Raw genomic sequence first — 27,572 nt, 5'->3', positions numbered from 1 at the left:
TAATTTGGGGGCATACAGTTTTGTGGTTTGATCAGCCAGTCAGTACATTCCCAAAAGACAATTGCAGAGGCTTTCCAAGCTTGCTCTCCTGTTTAATGTTAACTCAAATGAAATGTGTTTCTAGAACTGGCCTGAGAAACACAGACCCTATCAAGGCTGTTTCTCAGTACAGATAAAATTTGAAACACTGTTAGTGGAATTGCTTTTGAATATCCTTTTCCAAAATGAATTTTTGTGACATTTTAAAATAAATTAATGAATTCAGGGGCATTATAGAACTTCATAGCAGTAACAGACAAAACCCTAAACTTGGAATTCACCCCTGCCCAAAGCATGCACACCGTGGCAGTCTAATGCCATTTTGTCTGCAGAAAAGCATCTTGCACTAACTACACAGTAAGTTGAAACTTCTGTTTCTTGCATTTGTTTTGTGATGCTTTGTGGCTTCCTGTTGTTACACAAAAGTGCCACTAATTAAAGTAATCTATAGTGTGACTGGGGAGGACTTGTCATAAATAACAAACTGGTTAACTTGGCTGAGTGTTGCTCATTTTTAACAGAAGTTTTATATTTATGTCATGCTGTTCACAGGGAAAACTGCTGGCAAATGTTGCTATTGCAACTTTATCTTTGGTGTAAATGTACAGTCTTTTGGTCTTTCCACTTTTTAGTTTCTCATGAGGTGAATCAACTTCTCTCTGCTGTCAGAAGCTGTGACAGGCAGTGAGATGGCAGGTTGGCAGCTTGGTGTTCCCTGAAACTGCTGCCCCTCCACCTTGGAAGTGATTTCTTTAATTGTTTTATGAGGACAGTTGACTTTGGAGAAAATTGCCTTACTTGTGAAAAAGTTATGATTGATTCAGAAACCAGAATGTGGTTTAAAGGCTTGTAAGCTGGGCAAGTATGATGTACACAGAGCATCCTATGTTAAACTGAAATTCATCACTAATACCTGGAGAAGCAGCTTAAAATACCTGTTGATATTTTATCTGACTATACCTGGTATGGTTTGTGCCTGTGGAACCAGAATCTCTGCAATTCGAAGGGGTGGAGGGGAATCAAGGCTTTTTTTTTTTTTCTTAATAAAAATAATTTCTGAAATAATTGTTTTTCACGAACTTGTGTTGAAGGAGTTGGTGAGTGATACTGGAATTTGAGCAGAAGGAAGTAAAACCTATATGTAAGCCCCGTTCTTAGTGGAAAGGTTTCACATTACTTGGTTGTGTTTTTCTGTGTTTGGGATGTGTAAGGATTCAGTATCTTGCAGCTGTAACAAGGAATAAATGTGTGTTAGGATATGAGGCCAGATCTCACAGAGGTGAGGCTGCCACAGCCCCTGCCCCAGGTCTGACCTGTGGCAGGAATGAGTGTGAGTTCCCAGCAGGAAAAAAGGTTTTCTTGCCCAGAAAGAGTTAGAAATGGCATTTCCTAAGAAGACAGGATAAACTGCAGACCAGACAGAGCAAAGCATGGAGCAGCCACTGTTTGCACATCAACAACTGCTTTTATGCCCTTGTCCCTCTATTTTCCCCCACTTGTTCTTCAGAAATCATCCAGAGCCTTCCAGGGGGACCTGGGATGGGTTGGAAGTACATGGAAGTATTGCTGGGTATGAGAGGAGCTTTCTGTCAGATGCCCAAACAGTTTGTATAATAAACTCCATTGAAACTGCAACAGACAAACTTACCCACTTTTTTACCATTGTATATAGTTGTTAATTAATTTTAATACTGATTTTTTTGTTCATTTTCAATGCATTAACAGTTGTCAACCTTTTGGTGAAGGGACTAAAAAAAATATATATCTGTTCTTCTTTCCATTTGGAATTCAGTTTGCCAACAAAATAGAGACACATTGTCAGAGAATGTATTTGTCCTGCTACTGAGTCACTTGATTTCATTCATTATGGACCTGCCCCATGTTATGGGGTTTGGGTTTGGGTCTCCAGTGAGGAAAAGAAACAGCTCTTCCTAATACCAGCTTTCCTGTTGGAAATTAGGTTTTCTGGATGGGTAGTGTTAAAAGCTCAGGCCAATGGAATGGTGGTCAGATGTGGGTTATTGTTTCATGGGAAGGATATTGGCAGTCAGAGAATGGAGCTCTAGGAACTCAGAGGAGACAGAAGGGAGTTTGTTTAAAAATGAATCCTTGGAGTTGGATATAGTGAAGTGCAGTAGAGAAAGATCCATTTCAGCAAGGATACCACGTTTCAGCAAGATGATTTGCTTTCACTTTTCTATGGTTTTGTTGCTTTGGAAGTTGCTGATTGTCTTCAAGTATATATATATTTTTATTTTATTTTTTTTCTCCCTAGTAAAACGCTTCAGAGAACCAAAGCATGAAAGACGTCCCTGGAGGATATGGTAAGTTTCTGCATGCTTTATTCTTAACTTTTTTTCTTCTTGCATGTTGTAGAAATTGAAGGGATGATGTTCTGGTATGATGATTAAAATAAAGAAAAACTGATGACAAGAAATTGGAAACTGTCAGTGAGGAACCAAAAAAGTTAGCAAAATACATGAGTCAGGTTACCTTCTGTGTGCTTCCTGGGTAGTCATTTCTTACTGAACACTTCTAGGAATCTGTAGAGATGTGCATTTAGGTATAAAGCTTCAAGTTGTGCTTCTTCCTAAAGATGGAAATTCAGAGTAGCCCTAAGATGCATATGGACATCTACAAACTTGCATAAGCTTAGAAGATCTCAGCTGGGCTCCAATAAAATTCCATGTTTTGTTAGTATACTACTATGTATAAAATAGAAAACAGGATGATAAAAGATGCAAGTACATCAACCATAAAACATATTTGTGTTTATTACATTTTAAAAGTTACTGGATTGAAGCAATGCCAACATAAACTGTACCAATTTTGAGACTGGTCTAAGTGTTAGGCTGCCATTCCACTTGTTCAAGACTTCAGTGGTTTAAATTCCTCTCATACAGTGCTGCTTCTCAAAACTAACACTGACCTTTATTTTATTGAAAAAATAAATACAAAATATTTTTCTACTACAGTCTGCCTTAGCCTGAAATTTTGACAAGTGCACTGATAGCCCTTAATTTTTAAGCAAAGAATCTTGTTCTGGGACTCAAGTATTGTTATTTATAGCAGGGTGTACTGATTAGATAAGTAACTCACTGGCTTCTTGCCTCATCTCCAACACTCTGCTCTCTGTATCATGCAGTGAATGAAGAGATTAAAGTCCAAGACAGTTATCAGGGAGGGTGGATGAATTCAGGCATAAAATGTCAGTTGGATCTGCTGGGGTGTTTAGATCTTTTTAGACATGGAAGCAAAACAGGCAAAATTGTTGTTTTTCTGTATAATACAAAGAACACACTCCTGCCTGTAGGATACTCTTGTTATGATTCTTATGTTTTATGTTTAATATAACATCCACTGGAAATTTTGGTTTTGTGCAGAGGACTATGAAAAAAGAATGGTAAGAGCTGGAGTCATTCCTGAATCAGTCTAAGTGGGGGTTTATATCTTCCCCTTGAGTAACAAACTGTTTTCTCTCTGACTTTGTCATCTGCTTTGGAGATAATACTGTCAAGGTTGGAATTCTTCTGTAACTTGTTCTAAGTACTGCACTGTAGATAAAATGCAGTGAAAGCATTTCATGCTTTCAGGTGAAAAATATGCTGGCTTTTAAATGAAATACTGTAGATGAAGGACTCATTAGTCCTTTAAGTTGTGCCCCCACAAACACATGATGAGCATTTTATTTTTGTGCCATAAGCTTGCTAAAAATGCATAAACATAAAAGGTCCAAAATACCTGTCAGGGCTGGGATACTCATTGTTTCTAGGAGGTTATTAAAGACTTAACTAGAGTTAGTCAGGATTAGCTCTTGGATAATGCATATGATACCAAGAGGATCTCCCTAGACTTTGCATTTACAGTGGTAGGTTTCAAGTTAATGTGATTGGGGTTATTGGTAGAAAAAATAGGGGCAGTATTTAAAATGGAACATTGTTAAATAAGCTGAAGTTAAAATAAATAGAGCAAAAATAAAAGCTAAATACCATGATACTTTTATTATTCTGGTATTCTGATTTGGAGAAAAAAATAATAGAGATGGAGTTTTAAATAACATAAACTTGCAATGTCTGGCTGTGTTGTAAACAGTTTTGTGTGTCTTAAAAACTGTTTTTACTTTATACAGGTTTTTAGATACTTCAAAGCAAGCCATAGGGATGTTGTTCATCCACTTTGCAAATGTCTATTTATCAGACCTTACAGAAGAAGACCCTTGTTCACTGTGAGTGTGTAATTTTGCAATAACTGATCTTTATGGAAGTTCTGTAACTGAGTGTGTGCATGTGGATGGTAAGACAAGGTAAAGCTGAGAAGACAGTTTTCATTGTAAAAATCAGTTTTAAAAACCTGTGGCTTAAGCTTAGTTAATCAGGGATCAGGATTCTTCTCTTTTAGTTCATGGCTGGCAGGAGTCTGGACTGTGTGTAGCTATTTTAAACCTAAAAGGGCAAAACCTTGTCCCTAATGAGAACTTGGGATGCACTTTGCAATTCAGGTTTGTTTACTGAAGGTGCTGGGACCAAAGGAAATGAATATCCAGTTGTGTTCACTGTAGTCAAGCAAGGCTGTAATAGAAAGTGAGGCTGCTTTCAGGGTTATTTAGAAAAAAATATTTGTGTTTGTATTTGCTTCTAAAAGCTACATTGGCTGCTGCAGAATTATTTTCATTTTGTTAAAAATGGGAAATCTTGTTCAGTAGCCAGGCACTTAGTAGAGAAATTAATTCTGCAATGTCACGCTTGGAGCAGTGTGACTAAATAGATAAGCATTTCTCTGTAGTGTATTAAACCTGGAGATTTTATGACTAAGACCCCGACAGGCTCTTTACAGGAGCTCCTGAAGTAAATGGTAATTGTTTGGGTTTGTTCCTGATAAGGCTCATGCTCAAAGTAGCTTACACATCGCTGGTAATGGAAGGTGTGACATTACTTTTAAAAGCCCAGTAATTTGTCTTTTAGAAGCAATCCAGTTCCTTTCGATGGCATCTGCTCACTTGTTGTTCTTGGGTAAACAAAGGAGGCACCCAGCTCAAGGAACATGCTTGTGTTGCTGTACAAGCCAGTCTTATATCCCTTATTCCTCCTTGGTTCCTTCTGTGCTCCTGCATGGTGGAAATGTGCAAGAACACTTGCTTTTGTCTTCCCACCACAAAGCATTTTGTTAGGCAAAGTGTGTTTATTTTAGCACATTAACTGTAAAATTTGAGTTATAATTATGACAGTTTCAATAATACCAGGCATCATCATAGAGTTTTCCTTGCTTTATAGATTTAAGAATTTCCTGATAGATTTAAAAACTGGCAGGTGCAAATTAATTTCATTCAATTTTTACAACTCAAACTGTATATTCAAGAGAGGTAACAAAAGCATGTCAGAAATTGTCAGTGTTTAAAGCTGAAGCATGGTAGTGTATTACAGTATTTTAAATAAAATATAACTTTGTGCTGTGCATTCAAAATAAAGGGTTTACTGGCATGTGTGTTCTCTCCTGTATCTGCATATTTTTATTTTCAAATCCTGCTTTTAATGTAAGTGTAACATGACACAAAACAAGAAGAGAGTGAGGTTATTCAGTGTTCTCAGGATAACCAGAATTACAGTGTGGAGCTGGGTGCACACAAAGGTGCAGATTCTTGATAGCAGGAGAAATATCACATAGCATTAATCAAAATCTGTCTTAGATAAAATACTTTTTTAAGTTTGAAAGTGGGTGCAGGCTTACCTGACAGCAGCACAGCAGGTCCTGTGGGCAGGTTAAGGGCACATCCTGGGGCGAGCACGTGGGGTGAGTCCAGCGTGCTTGGGAATGTCGGTGTTCTGGGAATGTCGGGCATCTCTGATGTGCCGGGAGCCCTCCCTGGCTGTGCAATAGATGCTGGCACCTCTGTTTTCGCTGCTCCTGCTGCTGCCTTCCTGCTGCGGGCTTAGAGCAGCCTCTTGTGGCCTCGGCGGGACTCGTGCAGCCTCGGGATTGCAGACGTTCCTCTGCAAACACTCAGCCGTGATTTTAATGTTTGACTCATGCAACGTTAATTCAAACTCAGATTTGGTGAACAGTTATTTGACAAGAACTGTTTTTAGAAAGTTTTGGGAACTTGAAGGACAGAAAAAATATTGAGACTGCTAAACTATTTAAATTGTAGGCTCTCAGTGTAATGACAGAAGTGGGTTAATGATCTCAGTACTCTGGCTTCTCAACATACTTACAGATCTTTTATCAATCATAACCTGTAGAAAATGGGCCCTGACTCCTTGTTTTGTTTTCTGTTTCTCCTTTCAGGTACCTTATCAACTTCTTACTAGATGCCACCTTGGGAATGCTGCTAATCTACATTGGGATTCGTGCTGTGAGCAGCATCGTAGAATGGCAGCAGTGGGAGTCCCTCCGCTTTGGGGAATACGGTAAATGTTTCTCTGGCACTGCAGTGATTCTCAGGGTGCAATCCCTGAATATTTCAGCAAAAGGTTAACTCATCCTAGAATTGTTGTACAGTCATTTGAGTATTTCACCTGTCATGAGGGGTTTTTTAAGTTCTATATCTAAGCATACAGCTTCTGTCTCAGAAAACTTAACAAGTCTCTGAGCATTCACTGAGTTTGGAACGACTGCTTGGATATTTGTTTTTATAAGGAGTGATTCAACAAATTATGATATTGGCTAATCTCATGGAAAAAATACCAGCATGATAAATTTACTCTGAAACACTTCTAAAAAAATGATTGCTGGAAGGTCATTTCCAACTAAAACTTCCACTGAACCACGTGCCACTGTCTAAAGACACAGAAAAGAGCTCTGCCAGCCTTCTTTAAACAGCCACATCCCTTCAGAGAAAGGAATGGCAAGGTGGCCTGTGCTGCTCCTCAGAGCTATGATCACTGGAGCTTGTGCAAGTCAGGCCTGAATTGTTGGTGAAAAGTGTGTGAAGGACAGACTGTGAAATCCCTTTCAGGTGAAGTTGCAGAGTTTATCTTCCATTACCTTGCACAGAAGTGTAATGTGCAGAAGTTGTAGATTTGCAGCTGCAGTTGAGTATTGCAAATACTCAACATCAACATTTAATTTTGTTCAGTGTGTTATTCCCAGATCTCTGAAAATGAAAGTTTTGTATGCATACTAAAAATCACATTTGAAGCTCCTTGAGACAGGAATAGGAGGAGACGTTGCCTTATAAGTGAGCTGTGGCTCTTCATCAGAGAGAAAAACAACAACCCCAGTGGTATGGGGGGGAAGTTTAAGACAGTAAAAAATATTTGCCTAACAAAGAATTTCACAGCAGTTTCATGATGATTATTGGTACAGGTTTTGGTTTTGTAGATTTCTTTGGTTTTAATGATCCTAAGTACCTGTCAGAACTAAGAATAAATAAGGGCTTTGTGAAATTGGAGCACTTTAAAAGCTTAAGTTTGCAATCAAATAACATTAATTGCTATTTGCTTTAGTGTCAGAGGTTTAGAGATTATGACAAGTAACTTAGGAGAAATAACTGCCTATACCATTAGGGCATGTTAGATTTACAGAGATTTAATATGTATCTTTTAGGGTACAGTTTATGGCCACTTAAGCTGTTTAAATCAGCACTCCCACAGCACTGTTTGTCTGCTTTTATCCACATGCCACAGTCCAGCATTTCCACTCTTTTCCTTGGACTGGTGCATATCTGACTCTTCAGGGAATTGACTAAGAGAGCTAAACCATCAAAAATTCACTAGATGTAAAAAAAGTAAGTAGTTCCCCCAGATTAGTCCCCAGACTAATGTGTCTCTAAGGGATTAGGTAAGCACCAATGCCCAGGGAAGGCAAAGGGGCAAGGAAAGAGCTGAGACCTCTTGCCCAGAGCCCCATTTCTGATTGTTGGTTTGGCTTGAAGCCATTTAAAGATGTTTGAGCAGCTTTCAGCCCATATAAAACTTGAGTTTCCATTTAGAGAAAAAAAATTGTTGTATCTCTTTGTTATAGGTAGGTATTTGTGATCATGTCAGATATTAGATTTTATTTCTTTCTAATAACATTTTGATTTTTTTTGTGTGTATAATCTCCTGTCCTTTCCCATGTTAATGTTCTTTTGACAGTAAGCAGTCTGTGTGTGTGGGGAGATGTGGGCAGTTTATTCAGTCCCCCAAAAGAAATGTCTCTATTTCTTACTGACTTTCAAAATGAACCCCAGTTTATTTTAGTTATGAGGCATTTCTGACTGCAGTAATTAAGCTCTTAAAATCAACAAATGAACTTGTATTCTGCCGTGGAGGTGGTCTGTGGCTGCTCCTGTTTTGTCATTTTGAATTAGGAAATCTGAAACACTTGAACCTTTTTATTGAGTATTCTCCTGTGTGTGTGTATAAGTGATGTATGAAATTACATAAACCCTCTTTACTTAGTTGTTCTCTCTAGTATCAGATCATTTTACTCGTCACTAATTTTCTTTTCTGCATCTTTATTAATGTGCTGCCCTGCCCTTTTTGTGTTAGGTTTTTAATCAAGTTATTGTAGGGACTGTTCTAAAGCATATTGCAAATCTGTGCTTCCATTAATCATGTGGGAGAGGCTTCTGGTATAAGGAGAATTAGGGAGCAGATGGAAAGTTATTCATTTTGGCTGTGCAGTAAGGTTAGGCCCTCTGTAAGAAATCCCATCTAAAAGGGCAAGGTGCATTAGTTCATTTGCTGCCATCTTCTGTTAAGTGTCCCTGTTGTTCCTGAAGTGAAAACCCTCATATCACCAATTTATTTGCAATTTTCAGTTTGACCCAAAGAACACTCTTATTTTTTCTAAGATTTTTTGAAATAAATTAAGCAGGGTAGAAACAGGGACTAAAATGCAGTTCTGTGGAGTTGCAAGTTTAGAACTTGGGATTTTGAAGTCAAATATGGATGTTTAGTATAGAATCACAGAGCAATTTGGAAGAGAACTCAAAGCTCATCTCCTTCCTCCTCCTGCCATGGGACCTTCCACTGTCCCAGGCTGCTCCAAGCCCTGTCCAGCCTGGCCTTGGACACTTCTGGGATGGAGCAGCCACAGCTTCTCTGGGCACCCTGTGCCAGGGCCTCACCACCCTCACAGGGAGCAATTCCTTCCCAGTATCCATCTAACCCTGCCCTCTGGCAGTGGGCAGCCATTCCCCTTGTGCTCTTACTCCACAGCCTTTTCACAATCCCTCTGCAGCTCTCTTGGAGCTCCTTCAGGTACTGAAATGCAACCCTAAGGTCACCCTGGAACCTTCTTTTCTCTGGACATCTCCTCTCTGTCCCATGGCTCACTGAAAAGTGTCAGAGTCTTGGGGCATTTTATCTGGAGTAGTAAAGTCAAGTCCTCAGCTTGGAGATCAGTGTCATTTCAGTTTGTTTGTAAGTGTGGGAAAACAAACAGGAGCCCTCCTTCCACCCCTAGACAAGTCTCTTCTTGTGGCTGAGTGATGTTTGTGTTTCTAGAGCCTAAATAATCATTTGTCTCAAGTTAGTTCTCACAGTGAGCTCATTTCCCTTCTTAGCTCTATTACTTGATCCCTGGTGATTTATTACTTGAAGCTGTCACAAAAATAGCAGTGTCCTGCTGGTTTGAAAAGCCTCTTCTTTATATGGAGGATGGTTTTGAAGCATAAATGCCTCAAGGAAGGAATGGATACCAAAATACCAGCATTTATAAATGGTGGCTGTTTGTACAGCAAAACAGCACTGCAGTCTGATTTATGAAGAAAGGACCATGATGCTCCTTTGAGGGCTTTTTTGCATCAGAATTTTTAATTTTATTGGATTTGTCTTCATATCTATGGTTTTGTATTTTCAAATGTATTACATCAGCAGGTGGATTTTACTAGAAGTGCAGAATCAGTTAATATATTAGAATGTGTAAAGAGGTGAAAAGCAGTCATGACCTGTACTGAAAAGAATGTTCCTTGTGATCTCCTTCCCTTCTTGTCTGGAGCTGCTTTAGCTGCTGTGAGTAGAAAACAGGTGATAAATCCCTCCTGGTGATTATAAACTCCACTGGCAACTGAATCATGCTGTGGCCTCTTTGCTTGCCTTTGCCTCTCCATGGCAGACTCAGAAATTGTATTTGATGCATCTTTTCCCTCCAGCTCTTCATTTGCCACTTGCAGAGCAACTTACTTATAGCCATGTGGGGTAGATAGCACTGAGTTCAAAACTATTTAAAATTTATTTTGGAGTAGTTCTATGAGTTGGCATTTTCTTAAGAAAAAAATTTCAGGATCTGAAGAACAGAAGGAAGTTATAGGGTAGAGGAGTAACAGGTATTTGGTTAAAGAACTGTCTCTAAACATACTTCTACAAAGCAGTGATGGCAGTGGCAGATACAAGTATAGACTAATTTGGCATTGCACAGCATTTTCCAAAAATGTTGCTACAGTTGTCACTGCAGAGGATTCAAAATTTTTCATTTTCATTCTTTATTTGCTTTTCTTGCAGTAGCAAGATTTCCGCTAATTTGCTGGATTATTCTATACATGACAGGTATAAAATCAGAATTCAAGAGATGACTGTAGGAGACTTTAGAAATTAAATTAGAGCTTTATGGCTTCAACATTAATGTTTTAATTTGGGTTTGTGTACAGAATCTCTGAATGTACAAATGTCCAAAATATTCTTTGGAACACCTTCTGGGTGTGGTGATGTTATTAACTTGAATTTCATGGCTCATAAAACCATAGAATAAGTTGGTTAGAAGGATCTCCAGAGGTCGTATAATCCAGCCTCTTGCTCAAAGCAGGATTAACTTCAAAGCTGAAGTGGGTTGCTCAGGGCATGGACCAGTCAGTTTTTAATTTATCCATGGTTTAGGATTTAAAAACCCCTTTATCTGAAGTACCTACTTCTTCATATCAAAATTGTATCTTCACCCATCCAGTCTGTATCTTCCCACCTTTCTTCAAGGATAACACTGGGACACTGTCAAAAGACTTGCAAATTTCAAAGTAGGCAGCATCCCTGTTGTCCCCAGCTGTCATTACAACTGAGAGATAATTTTGTAGGTGCAGTAGGACACACAAAAATCCTCAAGTAGAATTTAACATACATAACTTCTAATTTCAGTCATGTAGCAAAAATATCCCCAAAGAAACCAGCACCACTCCCTACAAAAATATTGTGGAACAAAACATTCATTGGTGAGAGTGCACAACACTTTTAATACAAAGTTTCACAGCTTGTGGATGTAAAAAATCTCCTGAGAGTTGCAAAAGATGCAAAATGGTTTTCACTGTGTTTGCTTTTAGGAATTAAATAAAGATTGGAAAAGAGATTAGAATAAACTATTCCTTTCAATAGTAAGGCTGTAGCTAAAGCTAGAATTTTTTTAGTATTTGCTAATTAGTGAGAAAAACTAGAGAATGTTAATAAAAACGTGGAATATAGAAATCAATTGCTAAAATTTAATTCTCAAACCTAATTCAGGCCTTGTATTTCCAGTACAATCACAGTTGCTCAATTTTGACTTACTGATGTTTCCTTTTTCAAATTTTTAACTATTTGGATTTTTACAAGAGAAGCTGTAACTGTAATTGTAAAACTCAAGCATTTTAATTGCTTCCCTCTCAGACTGTTGAGTGTTGATCACCAACTAATCCTGTGAAACTTGGTCAGGAAGTGTTTGTTGTTTTGGACTCCAGTCTGATTTATCAGTTTCTCTGTGTAGCATAACACTAAGTCTCAGTCTATTACCAAGTGTTAATACTGAAAGCCTTTCAGGAGTGTTCCAGAAAAGGAATCAGGAACTGTCCATTATGCATTACAAACACATAGAGGCATCTGATTTTCCATTGCCCATTATTCATCCCCAGGCTAAGAGTTTGGAGCTGCCTTTGAAGAGATTGCAGAGGCTGCTGCAAAGACTAAAAATCTGTCACCCCCCGTCTTCTTTTTCTTTCTCTGCCTTCTTTCAAAGATTCTAATAGTGTGCATAAGTTTTCCTCTTCAAATATTTGTGGTCTTCTTTCTGTCCTGGCAGATAACTTAATGCACTCAGGTTCTCACTCTGCCCTCAAGGTGCAGCAGAATTTCAAACCCTTTTTCACCTTGGAACTAAAATATGATCCTAATTTTTTATTCAGTAAAGCAGCTCTTGCACCTGTTGCTTCAATTGGTTACTTATGGTAACTAACTTTGTAGAGAGGAAAGCCTAGGGACAATGGTGGAAATCTATTTAGACTGCAGGGAAATGTGTTTTCCCCAGCCATGTTTCCCTCAAATTTTCCCTTTCAAGACACCTCATATGTCATGACAGAGGATAAAAATCAACAATATGAGGAGAAACACAATAAGAGTTTATGCCTTGCTTTCATCAGATTATATGAAACAGGTACTGCTGAATGGGACAAAGTCCTGTTGGATTCAGTTTCTGATACCTTTTTGAAAGCTGCAGTGAGGCAGAGGGAGGGGAAAGAGCAGCACTAAAAGAGTTGGAGAAGGCACTTCTGGAGGATTTAGCTGCCCTCCTGCCTCTTCTAATACTGCTTTTTAAATATGTTTACTATGAAGTAAATCAAACCTATGCATATTGCATATATTTCTTCTTTCTTGCAGGTGACCCCCTGCAGTGCAGTGCTTGGATGGGCCAATGTGCTCTGTACATAATGATTATGACATTTGAGAAAACCATCATCATCATAGTGCTGCTTATACCTCAGTGGAAAGAGGTTTGTGTTTTTACAGCATTTTACAGACAAGTGAATTTTAGGTGGAAGCTGTAAAGGCTTCCAGCAGTGTTTATTGGTTTGGCTCAAAGCATCATGATTGTCTGCACTCATTGCCAATTAACTCTGTGCTAGTGGTATGTTCTTTTAGTTTAATTGGGATACTGCTAATGAGGCCTTTATCCATTGCCAGGAATATCATACTGTATTTTGAGAGTTTTAGTTCTATCTCCTTGTCTAAAGTACCCTTGATACTACTAAGTGGTTCTTTCTTTTCTTAATTCTAATTCTTGCCTTACAGCTATTTTGTATTCTTGTAGTATTTTAAGGAATTTTCTTTGCCTGACCTTGTTGATAGGTTTTAACTGTAGACTTTTAGAAATTTGTGATGGATTAGTGAATCCACTGATTCTAACTGGATTAATCTTTATTTTGATGGACACTGTGCAACCAGATATTCAAAGTGGTGCTGTTACTGCCCATTAAAAGCAGTTAGCTCTATTGTATGCTCTGGACTACTTCAGAAACTCTCTTCTCATTACTGTGTATTTTGTAAAACTCTGCTCTGTTTAAATTTCCTAAAGATGGAATCTACAACATGTTCCTTGGGAGCAGCTCTAAAATGTTCAAGATGATTCAAAGGCAGCTCCTCAGACTTCTGTAAACAAAACTGACAGAGATAAGTTTCTTGTCAGTCCCACTTACTTATCTGTGGTAATTTATGAGCTGTGCTAAATACTTGGCTTTTCTCAGAACTGCCCTTTTTTGGTTCACCTGCATTATTTCTGTCACATTAGCTCATACATGAACATTGCCTTGCCTAAGCCAGTGTGTGCATGTACTGCCATGAGCTGAACTTGATCCTTTTCTTTTCACAGGTGGCTTTATTGAATCCCATAGAGAACCCCCAGCTGGAGCTGGCCATCGTCATGCTGATAGTTCCCTTCTTTGTTAATGTTAGTGCAACTCGCTTCATGAGATGTTTACTCGGATATCCTTCTGCCATGTGTTCATTAATTAACATTAGTCCTTAAAACACAGTGTAGCTTGGTGCTTAATTTAAGGGCTTTTAAAGAATGGGTAAATTGTCTGGTTATACAGATTTTACAGAACTGAAATCTATGGAGCTAAAGATCCAGGTTCAGGAGAGGGGCAGGAATGCCTCATAGACCCCTTTGGCCTGATGACTTCAGTAGGTTGACTGACATAGAGATTATAAAATTACAGTGAAATTTGCTGCAGAAAGCAGTTGGTGTAAGGACAGACATCTTGTGAAGTATCCTGTGTCTGACCATAGCTAATAGCAGCTGGCCTGTGGTGGAGCAGAGGAAAAGGGCAAGTGTACAGTCATCCTTCCCAAAGTACACTCTTGCAGCAATCTGGTATTTAGGGATTAGAGCCAGAGACACTGGGTGTCCTTGCATGTAATAACTGCTGGTAAAGCCTTGCTACATGAAGAGTTAATATACAATCACTGTGAATAGTCACTTCTCTTATTTGCTTCTCTTCCACAAAAGGATAAAGTAGCTGGGTTCTAGAGCATTCCTGAAAGGTGTAATAAGATATGTAACACTATGCCTAGACAAGATTTAGCTTTTGACCAGTTCAGAATTATTGTCGAGTTTATTTGGTCAGTATTTGGACCTTTCTTCCACTCTGAAGAAAGCTGAACTGTTGCTCTCCCCTTCTTTTTAACAGGCATTAATGTTCTGGGTAGTAGATAATTTCCTCATGAAGAAAGGGAAGACAAAAGCTAAACTTGAAGAAAAGGAAGCAGGACAAGATTCAAGAAATGGAAGTAAAGTCCGATACAGAAGAGCAGCATCACATGAGGAGTCAGAGTCAGAAGTATGTAGTGTTAATTACTGCAATTAATGCAAATATCAATCCAGTTCATCCCTCCTGATATTGATTTCATTGTAGCACTGTCAGCTTGGGTTTGATTTTCTGAGTGTGTACCTCTAGCAGTAGCTCCCAGCATTGGCAGTTGAGAACCAGTTAGGGAAAAAGTCACTGTTGTACCTCTCTGGCACTTGATTTCCTTCCAGATGGGCAGGAAGACACAATAATATATGTAAATACCTCAAGTGAGCTGTGCTGCAAGTGCTTGTGAAAAGAAAACCTCACAGGGAATACAAAACTAATAGACAATTTTAATTCAGAGAGAGGTTAATAGCTTAAAGTGAGAGGGAACTGGTGAAGGCAACTGACCTGATTTTTGAGAATTATTTAATAGTTGTCTTGGCATAACATTATTCTAAATGACATTAAGTGAGCAGTTTTTAGTTCAGTTGAAAGATGGGTGGTTTCTTTGAAGGTGAATTGGTTTAGCTTTAGTAAGTTAATTTAACTTTTCTGTGTGATAAACAGTGCTATTTATATGGGGTCTGCCAGGTAATGTGACTGCCTTGTTACCAGTGTGGATCAAGACCTTAAATATTCTCTCAAGCTGCCTCTGCTGCTCTGGCATCACTCTTTGGGTTCAGAGTCAGTGGCTGCAGTGAGATTAATATGCACCCATCCTTCTTCAAAACTACTGGAGGTTTCTGATAGGATCTGCAATGATGTTTGATAGTGTGCCAGTAAATCCTAAATGTGTTCTGTAAGCTCTTTCCTGAGCAAATAATAAGGTGCTTTGCAAGCATAAAAAACGGTAAAAGTTTAAAAGTAGGAAAGAAGGAATGTGACTACGTGCTCAGAAGCTGTAATCTGTTTGTAGATCCTGATTTCAGCAGATGATGAGATGGAGGAGTCGGACGCCGAGGAGGACCTGCGCAGACTGACCAACTTAAAGCCCATCAAGAAGAAGAAGCATCGCTTTGGTCTGCCCGTATGACACATTCCTTGGCCTGGGGACTTGCAGGTTTCATGGCAAAAACTTCTGTCAGTGGGGTTTAATGTTGCAATTGCATCTCCCTTTTCATACAAACTGACTTAGAAGCAAGGTCTACCAACGGAAGGCAAAACAGTTGGAAGACTTCCAGTTCAGTTGCACTACAAACACACTGACCAATTATGCAAGAATGTCTCCTCATCTGTGTGGAAAATGGATGAGTCACTAAGGATTCATGTGGGAGGTGTCAGAAGATCCGAGAGAACAGATACAGAATCTTTCAGTTATTGATGGGACAGTGTAAGGAGTTCTCTAAAAGGCATCAGAGTTGACTAAGTTAAAGGAGTGTGTTTTATTACTAAAACTGGCTTTTGCAGCATAATTCCTAGAGCAGAATAGTTTATGGTTACAAGCTGTAACTTAACATTATTTTTTTAAGTACAAATGTTTACTTGCTACCGGGTACCTATGGAACTAATAGGTGGAACAAAGATTTTTTTCCAAGTCTTCTCAAATCTATCTGACTATTTTATATTTAAGTTATATTTTCATACAGTTGTATTTAAAGATTCTCTTTATCAGAGAAAAGGGTACAGTTCCCTTTTTTGTGCAGAACAGGTCAAAAGATTTGTAGTGAAAATCTTATTTATCCTTGTCTCCTGATTTAAGACGAAAGGATTGCAAAGGGAAAAGCTCTCTGTCACTGCTGAAGTCACCAAATATCACTAAAAAATGCAGTCCTATGTGTGTTCTTGACAACATAATTTGAAAATACCTTTTTCAGTAGGAGGTGATGGTTGCATATTTGACAAAGGTGCACTTTAGTCTATAACAAAAATCCATTGTGATAAGTTATTTGTGAAATGAGTATCTATGGATAACTCTAATTATTTCTGTTTCTGCAAGTCTCTTGTGCATACCTCTCAAATGACCCGAAAGAGATGGAGTATTTCTGATACTTTTCCTGTTACAGGACCTGTGGTACAGGACTGTGATCTGATTGAAGCAGTTGTGCTACAATATTGCAAATACAATTCTGTCCCTTGTTTTTTGTTGGAAAAGCAATTTTTTACTTAATGTGCTTAACAACAACAACAACAACAAAATTTCTCCTATTTAATTTCCATAAAGTCTCATTATCCTTCAGTAGTAAAAGAACAACCCCAAGGGGTGCAGTGCAGTTGTTATCACAGCATTTCTGGGATCTTCAGTGTCTCTTCTGAGAGTTGAGAACACGTGGTGATCTGAAACCTAGCAGACATGTTTTCAGTGACATCCTTTTGCTTTGCATATTTTCTAAATGATTCTTTCTGACAGCTTTCCTTGCTTAGCTAAACCTTGTGCAGGACAAGGCGATGTGTCAAAGAGGTGACAACAGACCTTAAATGCAAATCTGTTGTAGTATCTGGACACCAGAAAAATTCCAAGCCTTAAACCAGTTTCATTGGAAAACTGCTCAGAACTTTATAAGATTTTTTACATTTTTTTATAGATTTACTAGGTCTTAATGTGATTTATTATCCAGACCACTTAACTGGGCCTTAGTAAATACTGAACTGTGCGCTCCTGTGCTTGCTTTCACTATTCCAGCATCCCTTTTCCCAGGGGCTGCCAAGGGGACACGATGCCCTGACACCTCGGGTGTCCAGCCAGCTCAAAGGGACATTCTCCAAACCTGAGGTTTTAGTTGAGCCACTGACCTTTGCTACTGTGCACTGAGACGTAAGAACTGCAAAAAGTTGCAGTACTAGTGTTTCCTTCAGACTAAATCTAGAAACTAATGACAGTGGAAGCTTACCTGAGTGGTTTTGGCATGGGGGATGGGGAAATGTCCCTAATCAGTGTTGCCTCTGGTTTGGGGGGTTCTTTAATTAATTGTGTGACTCACATCTTCTCTTGACTATTGACCACTGGGTGGGTGCAGATCTCCAAAAGCACAGTACTTCAAGGAATTCATCAACAGAATAGTCTCCTACAGCTCACTTTTCCAAAGGGGTTTAAGATCTAGGCTTGTGGCTCTTGTCATAATCATCAGCATTTCTTTTTTTTAGCATAGGATTTGTTCTATTTCAGACAGTGAACTAAAGCCACTGACCATGTGCTGTGTCCCAGTGCAGAGCCATGGCTGTCCTTGCCAGCTGAGGTAACTGAGCAGCGCACACAAATTTAACTGTACAGGCTTGCATCTTATCTTCCTTTTCTCTCCTCCAGTTACTTCAATTATCAGAATGAGTCTAGTTTCATGTTTAGTCTGTGAGTGTCAGTATAAAATTATGGCCTTAATCATGTAAAAATATTTGTTTTGAGCAGACCTCAAGGTTATTGACCAAGTACAAAACAGTATAAAGCACTACAGAGCAGTTTCTTGGTGGTTATAGCAAAGGTTCTGAATGCCTAATTTTTCATGTCTTAAGTGCTTAAATGTCACTTGATGTGAGATCTAGATATGTCTAGTAAGATGATGTAGTAAAGCACTATGATCCAAAGACACAGAAGTATTTCAAATACCACAGTAGTAATAGGAAGAGCAACCTTCAGAGGGGAAAAAATTACTTTCTCTACTAAGACAATAATTTTTTTCAGAATTTTAGCTAAAATCTGGCTGTTTTTTCTATACGTTATTTGTTATCATTGTGAAAGGGGTGGAAAATGTAATACTGGCGGTTTTCCTCTCTGTAAGATAAAAATTGGAATTCTTGCAATAATTATGAGCAGGATAAGTTCTCTTGTCTGACAGGCTTGCATGTGTGAGAAGGGAACATGTGCTTAGTGCTTCACTATGTCTTACCACTTGTTAAAATGTGTTGGCAGTACAGCCTGAAATGGACTTTTCATAAAGAGTTGATCCAGTAGTGATACTGCAACATCACGTTTGAATTATCCTCCAGTTGTCACTCAGATTTCTGCCTGGCAAATGTACTTCAGGACAACTCACAGCAAACGTTTAATTCAGGCTGTGCTTAGAAAATAGGATTCTATTTAATGAAAATAAGCTATGTAGTGAATGCCAAAGTAAGAGAAAGGGATTAAAACTTAGAGAAGAGACACAGAAATATTGGTGGAGATGGAATTTACCACGAGTGGTCAATGCATTAACTGTTCCTAATATCTGACCTGTGACACATCTGCATAAACTTAAAACACTGGTGTTGTCCAATATGTGGTTTCCAAGTTCTGGCTTCAATATGTTCAGGTCCCCTTGTCTTACTTTAAGTAGGTGAATGCTGTCTGTTAATGTTGCTAACTAAAATGTACTATAGCTTTTCTTCAGGGAAAACTCAGAAACTGAGTTGCAAATTAGAGCAATGCAAAGTGATCCCCTCGGGCAGGTGTCTGCTCCGATCCCTGCCGAGCCTGGGTGGGGGGGACTGGGCTCTCCTGCTCTGCTCAGAGCTGAGCATCACAAGGAATCTCTGCCACTGTGCTTGACTAACTAGTGTTTGCAACTTTGCTGTGCTTTTTACAGGAGAAACCAGTAGTGAAAGCGAATAAATTCAGCCACACCAAGTCAGAGTACATCTACAGCATAGGCGTGCAAACTTTTATAGGTGAAGTTTCCAGTTCAATTACTGAAAATGACTACTATGGTTTTACAAAGTAAAACTGCAGTATCTTTAAAAAAGGGACTCTTTTGTAGGTGTTTTTGTCTTGTGTGGGTATCCATCTCCAACTGAATGTGGGGTTTGTCTGTAAGTAAAGTCAGAGTATAGCCAATGTGAGCAAAACCAACAGCTGTATTCTGCTGCCCTCTGTTTGGACCATATTGTTTAATCAGTGGTGTTACCTTAAACTTTTAAGGGTATCTGATGTAATTACATTGTATAATGGTTTACAATAAAGTTTTGACTTATTACAGATTTGTACACTTGTTTTATACTTGTTCTGTTTCCAAGTGCCTGTGTTTCAGTGTTTATAGTGTGCTCTTGTGGGAAGCAGGTTCTACTTGAGTTTAACTGCAGCTCTAATTGTGTGCACTGTTATATTGATTTTAATTTCAGTGTATTCATTTTACCTTAATGGAAAGGCCCCTCTGATCAGGAAGAGTTACTGTTCTTAAGCTGCAAATTTTGTTTACAGGTTTAAGAATCCTTGCGGGCTCCTCTCAGATCCATTCCCTGGGGAAGGTTTTTTTTGAGGCTGGAGCTGCACAGGATGGACCCAATCCTGCCTCTGTAACTCCTTTGTGACATTTCCCTATTATTTTCATACTTTCCACCTACCACATCCAAGCAGCCCCATAGCCACTGCACCCTTACAGGGAATTCAGAGTATAATCTTCTCTCTACCAAGTGTCAGTCCCCTGAGAGGTCATTAGCACTTGCCTGGAGGGGAAGTCAAATCTTCCCTGAGATTTGGACTGTGAGTTGTGTGTACATTCACTAAATTCTCTATAGTCATTGCCATATTTTAGTTGCAACCACAAAAGGAGTTTTCCACAATTGCTATTGCAGTGGAAGATTAAAATTTGTATTTTTAATAGCCACTGTTGGATAAATGAGCCATCTTGTTCCATTGTCATTCACGTCCCATTTAACAGATCTCAAGGGCCTCAACCAGGTGAACAGGATTTCTGCTCTAAAATACAAATAACTGGAGATTTAGAATGGGTTCTTAGTGAGGAATAACAGCCCAAAACCTGTGCAAGAAAATTATTGTGCCTCTCATTGAATGCTGATTTAGGAAATGTAATTGAAGAGAACAGAACTCTCCAGGCTTTGGGGATATTCTAGAAACCTCAGGATGTGCTGCCTGCCTCTCTGAGCACTTCACCTGCCCCAAATGGCAAGCAAGGCTTGAGTGGTTTGATTTTGTTTGTATAGATTAAATTGCTATGAAAGCACAACTTTGTTGCTTTTGAGTGAGGAATATGGAGTACCAATTAACTGAAGCAATTTTGAAAGCTGAAGGGAAAATAATAGTTCAATGTCTTGAATTCTAAATATTTGCTTTAAACACACAGAATGTTATTTTCCTGTCATAATAGATAGACAGAATAGTGATGCTTGTGGGACTGGAGAGAAACATCTTGGTAGAGAACTGTTACTTTGTACAATAGAAAAAAAATCTGTTCTGAAGTCAGTGTTTTATTCTTCTGTTTTGTTGGCCTACTAAGGGCACTGGGTTTAAAATAGAAAATCAGCCTAAGGAAGGGCTAAGGATGTAACATCCAAACTGTTTCTTAGTCTACAAAGAATTCCCCCAATAAAGGAGAAGATCTCAGGCCTGGAAAGAGTTCAGCTTAAAGGCACTTTGGGCCCTGGGAGGCTGACAGATCCCGCAGTCCTGCTCATAGAGTGCTGGAGTTGTGGTTTGATGTCATGTTTTCATGGTGAAAAACAATTTCTTTTGTGACCTCTTGTGCTTCTCTGTACCCTAAAAGCACTGGCAGAGCCTGAGGAAAGGCCACAGCGGATTTCTACCACTACAACGGTTGATCTCTCTGGGGGAAGGTGTTTGGAGCTCTGCCATGCCTGCCCTTCTCACATTAACCAACCTGTCTGGAGTCCTGGAGTCTTGCTTCTTTGTAGGTTCTTTCAGCAGTCACAGAAGCTGATTTTTTTTTTTTTTTTTTTTTTGCATGATGTAAAGATTTAATGTAAAAAAACCAAAAGGGAAACAATCACCCACTCAAACCTCTCCCAGTAAAGAAAAATAGAATTCATGCTCAGAGATAGCAGGGCTTTACTTAATTAAAAAAAATGTTTAGGGAACAAATATTAAAAGTTCTGGGAAAGGTTTTATTGGTGCTGGCAAGTGCAGTGGGGAACACCACATTTATCCATGTCTGAGCAAGCTGTGCTGTACAGACATGGGTGAAATGGTTAAACTTGCTAATAGTGCTGGAAGTAGAAAGTGATTTTACTCTCTCAGTTGTGTAAGAGCCAGCACTGGAGCATGATCAGAGATAGAGCTGTTAGGGTAAAACCATGCCCTACTTTATGAATTCTCTAAAAGAGTATCAATACTTTCCTGTTAAAGATCCCTGTACTAAAGTGATTCAGACAGTTATGCTCTGGACATTAGGTTTATATCACATATTTTATTAGTTGGGAAAGCAATGTCCACTCCTTTTTTTTTTTCTTTTTTGTGTCCATAACAACATTTTGCCTTTCAAGCCTATAACCAGAGCCCCCCGCCTCCCCGGGCGGTTCGGTGGTGCCCGGGCTGCCCCGCTGCCGCAGCTGCCTGCCCCCGTCAGCCCAGCCCGGAGAATGCTGCACCCCCGAGTCATCGCCAGGAATAAACTCCGACAACAACAGCCTCCCTCAACCTGAATCATCCCCGCGCTGCTTTGGGAACATGAGCCAGCCCGTGACTTCACTCGGATGCTCTATATAAGTGCAGGAAAACAACAGGCGCTCGCAGAGCTCACGGGCTGGATTTAATCAAAGTCGGGAACGACCTGGGAGGGATTTCAGCGAGGGAGCACCGCAGTTATGTCACAGGTACGGGGACATCTGTGCGCTGCCTGCCCTCGGAGAGCGCCTGGCAAGCCCTTGGAAAAGCTTATTAGGGAGTTCCTCTGGTTAACCAGGGAATTCAGCTTTTCTGATCTTGTGTGATTAGAATATTTTAACAAGTACATTCTTAGGATGGGTTATTTGGTGAAGAAGGAAAACAACTGCTCTCTACATGGTTAATTAATTTAACTTTAGCATGTTCTGGTTTACCTTAAATATTTTTATTTGTGTAGAAAGAGAAAAATCCTTTCTCCTGCTCTGCTTTGTGATGTTTCACAGAAGGAGGAATCTCTGCTTTCCAGCTCACTTTCTCAGACAGCGATTCTGAAATTCTGTTTTGAAAAGAGGCAACTGTGCTGAAATGTCCCTATGTAAAGCTTAGTGTATTAGCATGCAGGGGAAAAGAGTGTGACTGAAAATTGTAACTGCTAGGATAAGATATTTGAGACTGAAATTTTATATAAAATGAACACTCATATTCATTTTATAACTAAATGGTTTGTCTTTAATGCATTCCCCCAATAATCAGTGTTTCAAAGTGCTCTTGAAATGAGCTCAGAAATAGTGAAGTTTCAGGTAAATGTTACGTTTGCAACACAAGCTGCATGTGACTGGCAGAGCTTTCCTCAGCATGAGAGTTTTATAGGATTGTGGGATGGAGAGTAGGAGAGCACAGTTCTTCAGCCACAGAGAGTAATTCAGGCTGATTTTCTTTACTCCAAAGAAAATGAGACTTAAAACCCAGTTGTATGTCTTGTAAAGTAGCACTTTTTGACTTGGCAGGAGGAGATAAAGCACAGGCTGCATGCCTGTGCCAGCTAGGAATGGCTGCTGGCAGACCCTGCTCACGAATTCTGGCAGCAATTAGCAGTGGTGGGGCTGTGACAGGGGCAGCTGCTGGCCAGGGCTCACCGTAACCTCTCTGTGCACCAGCTCTGCTCTTCAGCTGGGGCCAACTAATCCACAGCAACTGTCCTGCTGGAAAATCCTCTGTGATCAAAGCAGGAGATGGTTTATTTTAAAATAACTGGGTGACATTCAAGAGCTCTGCTCAACCTGTGCTGTATCTTTGTGCCACCTTTCCTCACCCTGTCTCCAGGAATTCCTTTGTCCCGGTGGGAAGAAGCCTCACAGCTCCTGTCCATTGCCAATTATGGGTGAAGGACCTTTACAGAGTTCACATTTCTCTTAATAAAGCAAGGGGCTTTTTCCCTTCCTGAGTTCCTGTGGACAGTGCCATGGGCATGAGGGACTGTTCCCATCATGTGCCAGTTGCCATTTCAGGACAGGTGACTCCCTGGCTGTGGGGATATTTGGTTCACCAGCTGAACAACCATGCACAAACTGTTGTGAATTTTGAAGGGTTTGCTGCTGCCCTTTCCCCTCGCTTGCTTTGGTTACTCATCAGTGTTTTCCCCCGAGACCTCGTAAATGTTTTATTTCCCACAACACATGCAAGTGGGATTGGCAGTGAGCTATTCTGAGTGTTCCCAGGAATGTGCAGCAGCAGAAAACATGCTGAAGGCTCCAGTGGAGCCAGCCCACTCGTCCAAGAGCCAGCCACGCAGGCTCTGTCTCTGCAAGCTCCCTGGGACTCTGCTCCAGCCATTTGTAGGCCTTGAGGGATTTGTTACCCTCCACAACTGTTTTTAGTCTCACAGGCAGTGCCTGGAAGTGCCTCAGTGGCCTCCACCACTGCCAGAACCCAAATATCAGAAGCCCTGTGAATTTAGCAATGGTCAGAGAAGTTTCTTGTTGATCTTTCAGCATTTAAATCTATTAGAGTTGGAGTATGGGGGTGTTCTGTTCCTCCTAATCATATCCCGGTACCCCTGAATCTTGCCACAAGGGCTGCTTGGTGGGACACTGAAAATCTGTCCCTGAAATAATAAACTGACAGGGGAATGCTTATGGTGTTGGCTGCTGCAGAGGGAGGTTGTGTCTGCCTGTGGAGTGTTAATTTAAAGATCTGGGTAGGCTGATACGAAGTAATGTTATCCCTATTTCCTTGTAGTGGGACAAACTGAACAGATTAGTACTTGGCTGTTGCAGTGCACCACCTGATGATGCATCTGTTTCTGTATTGGGTTTCCTTCTCCTTCTTTGGGTTCCAAGTCCAGGGCTTCAGATGTTTTCAGAAGAGAGCCCTGTTGAGCCCTCAGATGCTTTTGTTCCTTAAATTTAATATTATTAAGTATTTATTAACTGTTCATTTCAATTTAGGGCAAGTCCGTATTTGGAATCTCTCTGACCAGTTTCCCAAAGAAGTAGTAAGACTGAAGCACAAGCCCAATTAAGTAATAAAGTGATTTTTTCCTTTCCAAATATTGGACAGGTTCTTGAATTGCCAAGCAGTACTTGCAGAATAAGCAGACAGGGTTGGACAGTGTAGAGGGTTTACTGCTGGCCAACATCAGTGCACCCACTATGAATTATTTACTCATTTCCTGCTGTGAGATACAGATTAGGAGAGCAAAACAGGCTCTAAACTTTAAAGGCTCTAAAAAGAAAACTTTATTAACAGAATTAAAAGAAAAATTATAAGAAAGTCAGAATAAACTTTAGGAACAATTTTCCTCCCCCTACACTGTCTCTTCCACTGATAATATTAAGAGACAAAACCTGGGACTTTTAGTCAGTTTACCACCTCTAGAATAGTCTTTTTTCAGTCCACTTAGGGAGAGGAGTCTCTCTTGCCATGCCATGGAGACTTCTCCACAGGAAACAATTCTCTTGTGGCCTTAGTGTCACAGTGAATCAGCCACCTAGGAAAGGAAAATCTGTTTGCAGTGTGAAAGTCCCTCCCATGCCTTGAACCTCCCACAGCTGCTTTCATGGGCCATGACAACTTGTTGGGGTGCTAATTTAAGGAAGAGCTGTTCTATCTAGTATGAAACAAAAGATTTAGGGAAGGGCAGTGAAATTGTGATTATGGGAAGATCTGAAGTAGCTGAGTATGTAATCTTAGAAGTGAAATATGTGAAATACTGTGTTAGGAACTCTGTATGTTGTAGCCTTTGGGTGGAAGCAGCTTTGTTCCCTGTGCTTTGGACACAAAATACTGATCTGTGGGTCTATTTCTTAGCCAGCCCCTGTGAAAAAGAAGCGTCCTCCAGTGAAGGAAGAAGACCTCAAAGGAGCCAGAGGAAACCTTACCAAAAACCAGGAAATTAAATCCAAAACCTACCAAGTGATGAGGCAGTGTGGTAAGTCTCCTTGATTGGAAGCAATTAAGCAGAGTAAAACATTGATTTTATTGCCCTTTTCAAGTGAAAGAAAGGGTCACCTCTGGAACAGCAGCCTGCTGTTCATCTGATGGACAAGTGAAGTATTTATCAAATCAGTACACATGTATTTCAGCAGCAATAGTTTTACTCCCTGAATTTGGGTGGTATTTCACTGATTGTCTCTCCTGATTTTCTTCTCCAAGAGGAAATGGGCTCTGCAGCACCTTCTATATTCAGCCGGGCTCGGACAGGGGGTGAAACAGTCTTTGAGAAACCGAAGGATGAGCCAGCCAAGAGCGTCTTTGGCTGACAGTGGAGCTGCACATGTCTCACCCAAGAGATTGTTGTAACATTTTTCAAAATTTCTGTTCCTTACACTAAAGTCACTGTAGACTCAAGTAGCTAATTTCCACTGTAAGTCCTTAAGTAGGGAATGTACTCGTGTCAAAGAGTAAAACTTCCATGTTCATTGTTATTACCTGCTTTCTTTCTATGTGTTGGACAATGTTTGCTATAATTGTTTAATAAAAAAAGGTTGTTGGACTCAACTTGGCACACTGTGGTGACTCATTTCAGTTTGGGCTCAGATTAATTCTGGGGGCACTTTGACATTACAGGCGATGATTTTTGTCTATGAAATGCAAAGGAAAAAACCTCTGATGACACAGTCTCAGTGTCAGTGCAACTTCTTCACACCGCGCCCTCACCAAGAGAGAGCTGAGGATGAGATGATCAATGGGGCAGCCCAGAAACCAGGACATTTCACCCAGATTTGTGTTACCTACAGTGGCACCTTGGCGAGGGCCCTCAGGGTGGTGGCATGGCACAGGGTGGTGGCTCTTCCCTCACAGGTCCCGCTCATGGTTCTCCCCTCACAGTTCCCCCTCATGGCTCTCCCCTCACAGTTCCCCCTCATGGCTCTCCCCTCACAGTTCCCCCTCATGGCTCTCCCCTCACAGTTCCCCCTCATGGCTCTCCCCTCACAGTTCCCCCTCATGGCTCTCCCCTCACAATTCCCCCCCCCACACAGTTCCCCCTCCCATGTCCCCTCACACCCTTCAGAGCAGCAGTGCTATGATTTCTCTCCATGCAGCTCAGCTGTGAGGGCAGAGGCCTGGCTCTCAGAGTGTCCCAGCACCAAGGGAAGCATTTCACCCCAGTGGCTTTTCCTTCCTGTCCCACTGGAGCGCCAGACTCAGCGCCATGTCCTGCCGTACCATGGAGATGAGCACCCGAGTGTCTCTGTACAACAGCAGTGCACTCTGAGGGGAGCTGTTCTTTTTCAGTGCTGTTTACTTCTTAATTTGCTGCATTAAACACCAAACCTGTTTTCTCCAACTCACAGAATGTTTCCCCTCAGCTGGATATTTGTGCTAAAACAGAGGAACCTCCGTGGGAGCCTGCCATGCTTCCCACACACCCTGAGTCTGCAGCAGTCTGGGGATGGTAAGGCAGATGCCATCTTTGTTAAAGACATTACTTTTATTTCACACAGACCAGACCTGATTAAGAGGTAAAAGTGATGCCAAAGTTCTCTGTGCACCATGAAATGTATTATTTTTGGCTTTTGTCCCAAACACTTGACAAATAAAACGTGACAATGCCCACACAGATCACAGAGAGGCTGTGCAAAGGAGCTCACATAAGGTAGCAGCAATCCTTTGGCTTTAAGGGGAAAGCTTCCTTAAAGATATTGCTGGTGCATTGCCTTGCCCTGTTTTTTTCACTTTAAACGATTATTATTTGCAGCCTAGACCCCACCTCCTCACTGTACTGGGCACAATTCCCCCATGAGCACAGGCTCCTCACAGGAACACTGGCAGAGCCTTTTCCCAAGAAAAATCCTTCCAGAGCATGAAAAAAATCATGGTGGATAAAACTCCTGCCCTGATAGTATTGAGCTGCATTTGCATTGGGTTTAACAAACCCTCCTTAATTGTGTTGAGAAGTTGGAAGGAGGATGTTCAATAGTTATAGAAATGGTGGTGAGGGACAAGTGGGGCAAAATGTTGTTGTTGCTTTCTTTATTGCAGTACAAGGGTTTGCAGGTGGGGTAGCAGAACGGGGGAGTGCTGTATTTCAGACCTGCCTTGGATATGTTGGTGCTGATTTAACAACACAGGAACCTCTGTGTCCCTCACAGATTCTACAGGGAAGCCATGTAAGTTATCTGCCAGAATAGTGGGATTTGGCAAACAGCTCTATTTCCAGGATGTTGTCAAGTTCAATTACTTGTGCTGTTTCAAAGTGTGACAAAAAGGATCTTTTTTGGTCTTCCCATCTTTTAATGGGGACCTCATCTAAAGAATGAGAGGCAGAGCTGACACTGCAGCCTAAATCTGTGCAGTAAAAGCAGCTCTTTAACA

The 27,572-nt window shown here is 40.4% G+C and overlaps 2 protein-coding genes across 2 annotated transcripts in view; both read left to right on the top strand.

Moving 5' to 3' along the window:
* LOC117002506 (store-operated calcium entry regulator STIMATE) overlaps window positions 1-19,373 on the top strand; it is a 35,250-nt gene extending 15,877 nt beyond the window's left edge. The window contains exons 2-8 of the mRNA XM_033071685.2: window positions 2,315-2,363; window positions 4,169-4,264; window positions 6,322-6,443; window positions 12,576-12,688; window positions 13,564-13,641; window positions 14,384-14,533; window positions 15,405-19,373. Coding sequence (XP_032927576.2) covers window positions 2,315-2,363; window positions 4,169-4,264; window positions 6,322-6,443; window positions 12,576-12,688; window positions 13,564-13,641; window positions 14,384-14,533; window positions 15,405-15,521 — 725 coding nt within the window. The 3' untranslated portion in view covers window positions 15,522-19,373. The remainder of the gene's footprint in view (window positions 1-2,314; window positions 2,364-4,168; window positions 4,265-6,321; window positions 6,444-12,575; window positions 12,689-13,563; window positions 13,642-14,383; window positions 14,534-15,404) is intronic.
* Window positions 19,374-21,676: 2,303 nt separating this feature from the next.
* MUSTN1 (musculoskeletal, embryonic nuclear protein 1) lies at window positions 21,677-25,754 on the top strand. The gene is made up of 3 exons (XM_033071686.2): window positions 21,677-21,964; window positions 25,065-25,185; window positions 25,410-25,754. The coding sequence occupies exons 1-3, from the start codon at window positions 21,956-21,958 to the stop codon at window positions 25,514-25,516; spliced, it is 237 nt and encodes a 78-aa protein (XP_032927577.1). The 5' UTR covers window positions 21,677-21,955; the 3' UTR covers window positions 25,517-25,754.
* The last annotated feature ends 1,818 nt before the right edge of the window (window positions 25,755-27,572 follow it).

This window comes from Catharus ustulatus, chromosome 13 (genome assembly GCF_009819885.2).
Source record: "Catharus ustulatus isolate bCatUst1 chromosome 13, bCatUst1.pri.v2, whole genome shotgun sequence".
Lineage (NCBI taxonomy): Eukaryota > Metazoa > Chordata > Aves > Passeriformes > Turdidae > Catharus > Catharus ustulatus.
The sequence above is the reverse complement of the archived record's forward strand: the minus strand, read 5'-3'. Positions and strand labels throughout refer to the sequence as shown.

Coding starts and splice junctions, on each gene's coding strand:
- MUSTN1 (XM_033071686.2), top strand. Junction 25,186..25,409: donor CCAAGTGATGAGGCAGTGTG/GTAAGTCTCCTT, acceptor TTCTTCTCCAAG/AGGAAATGGGCTCTGCAGCA.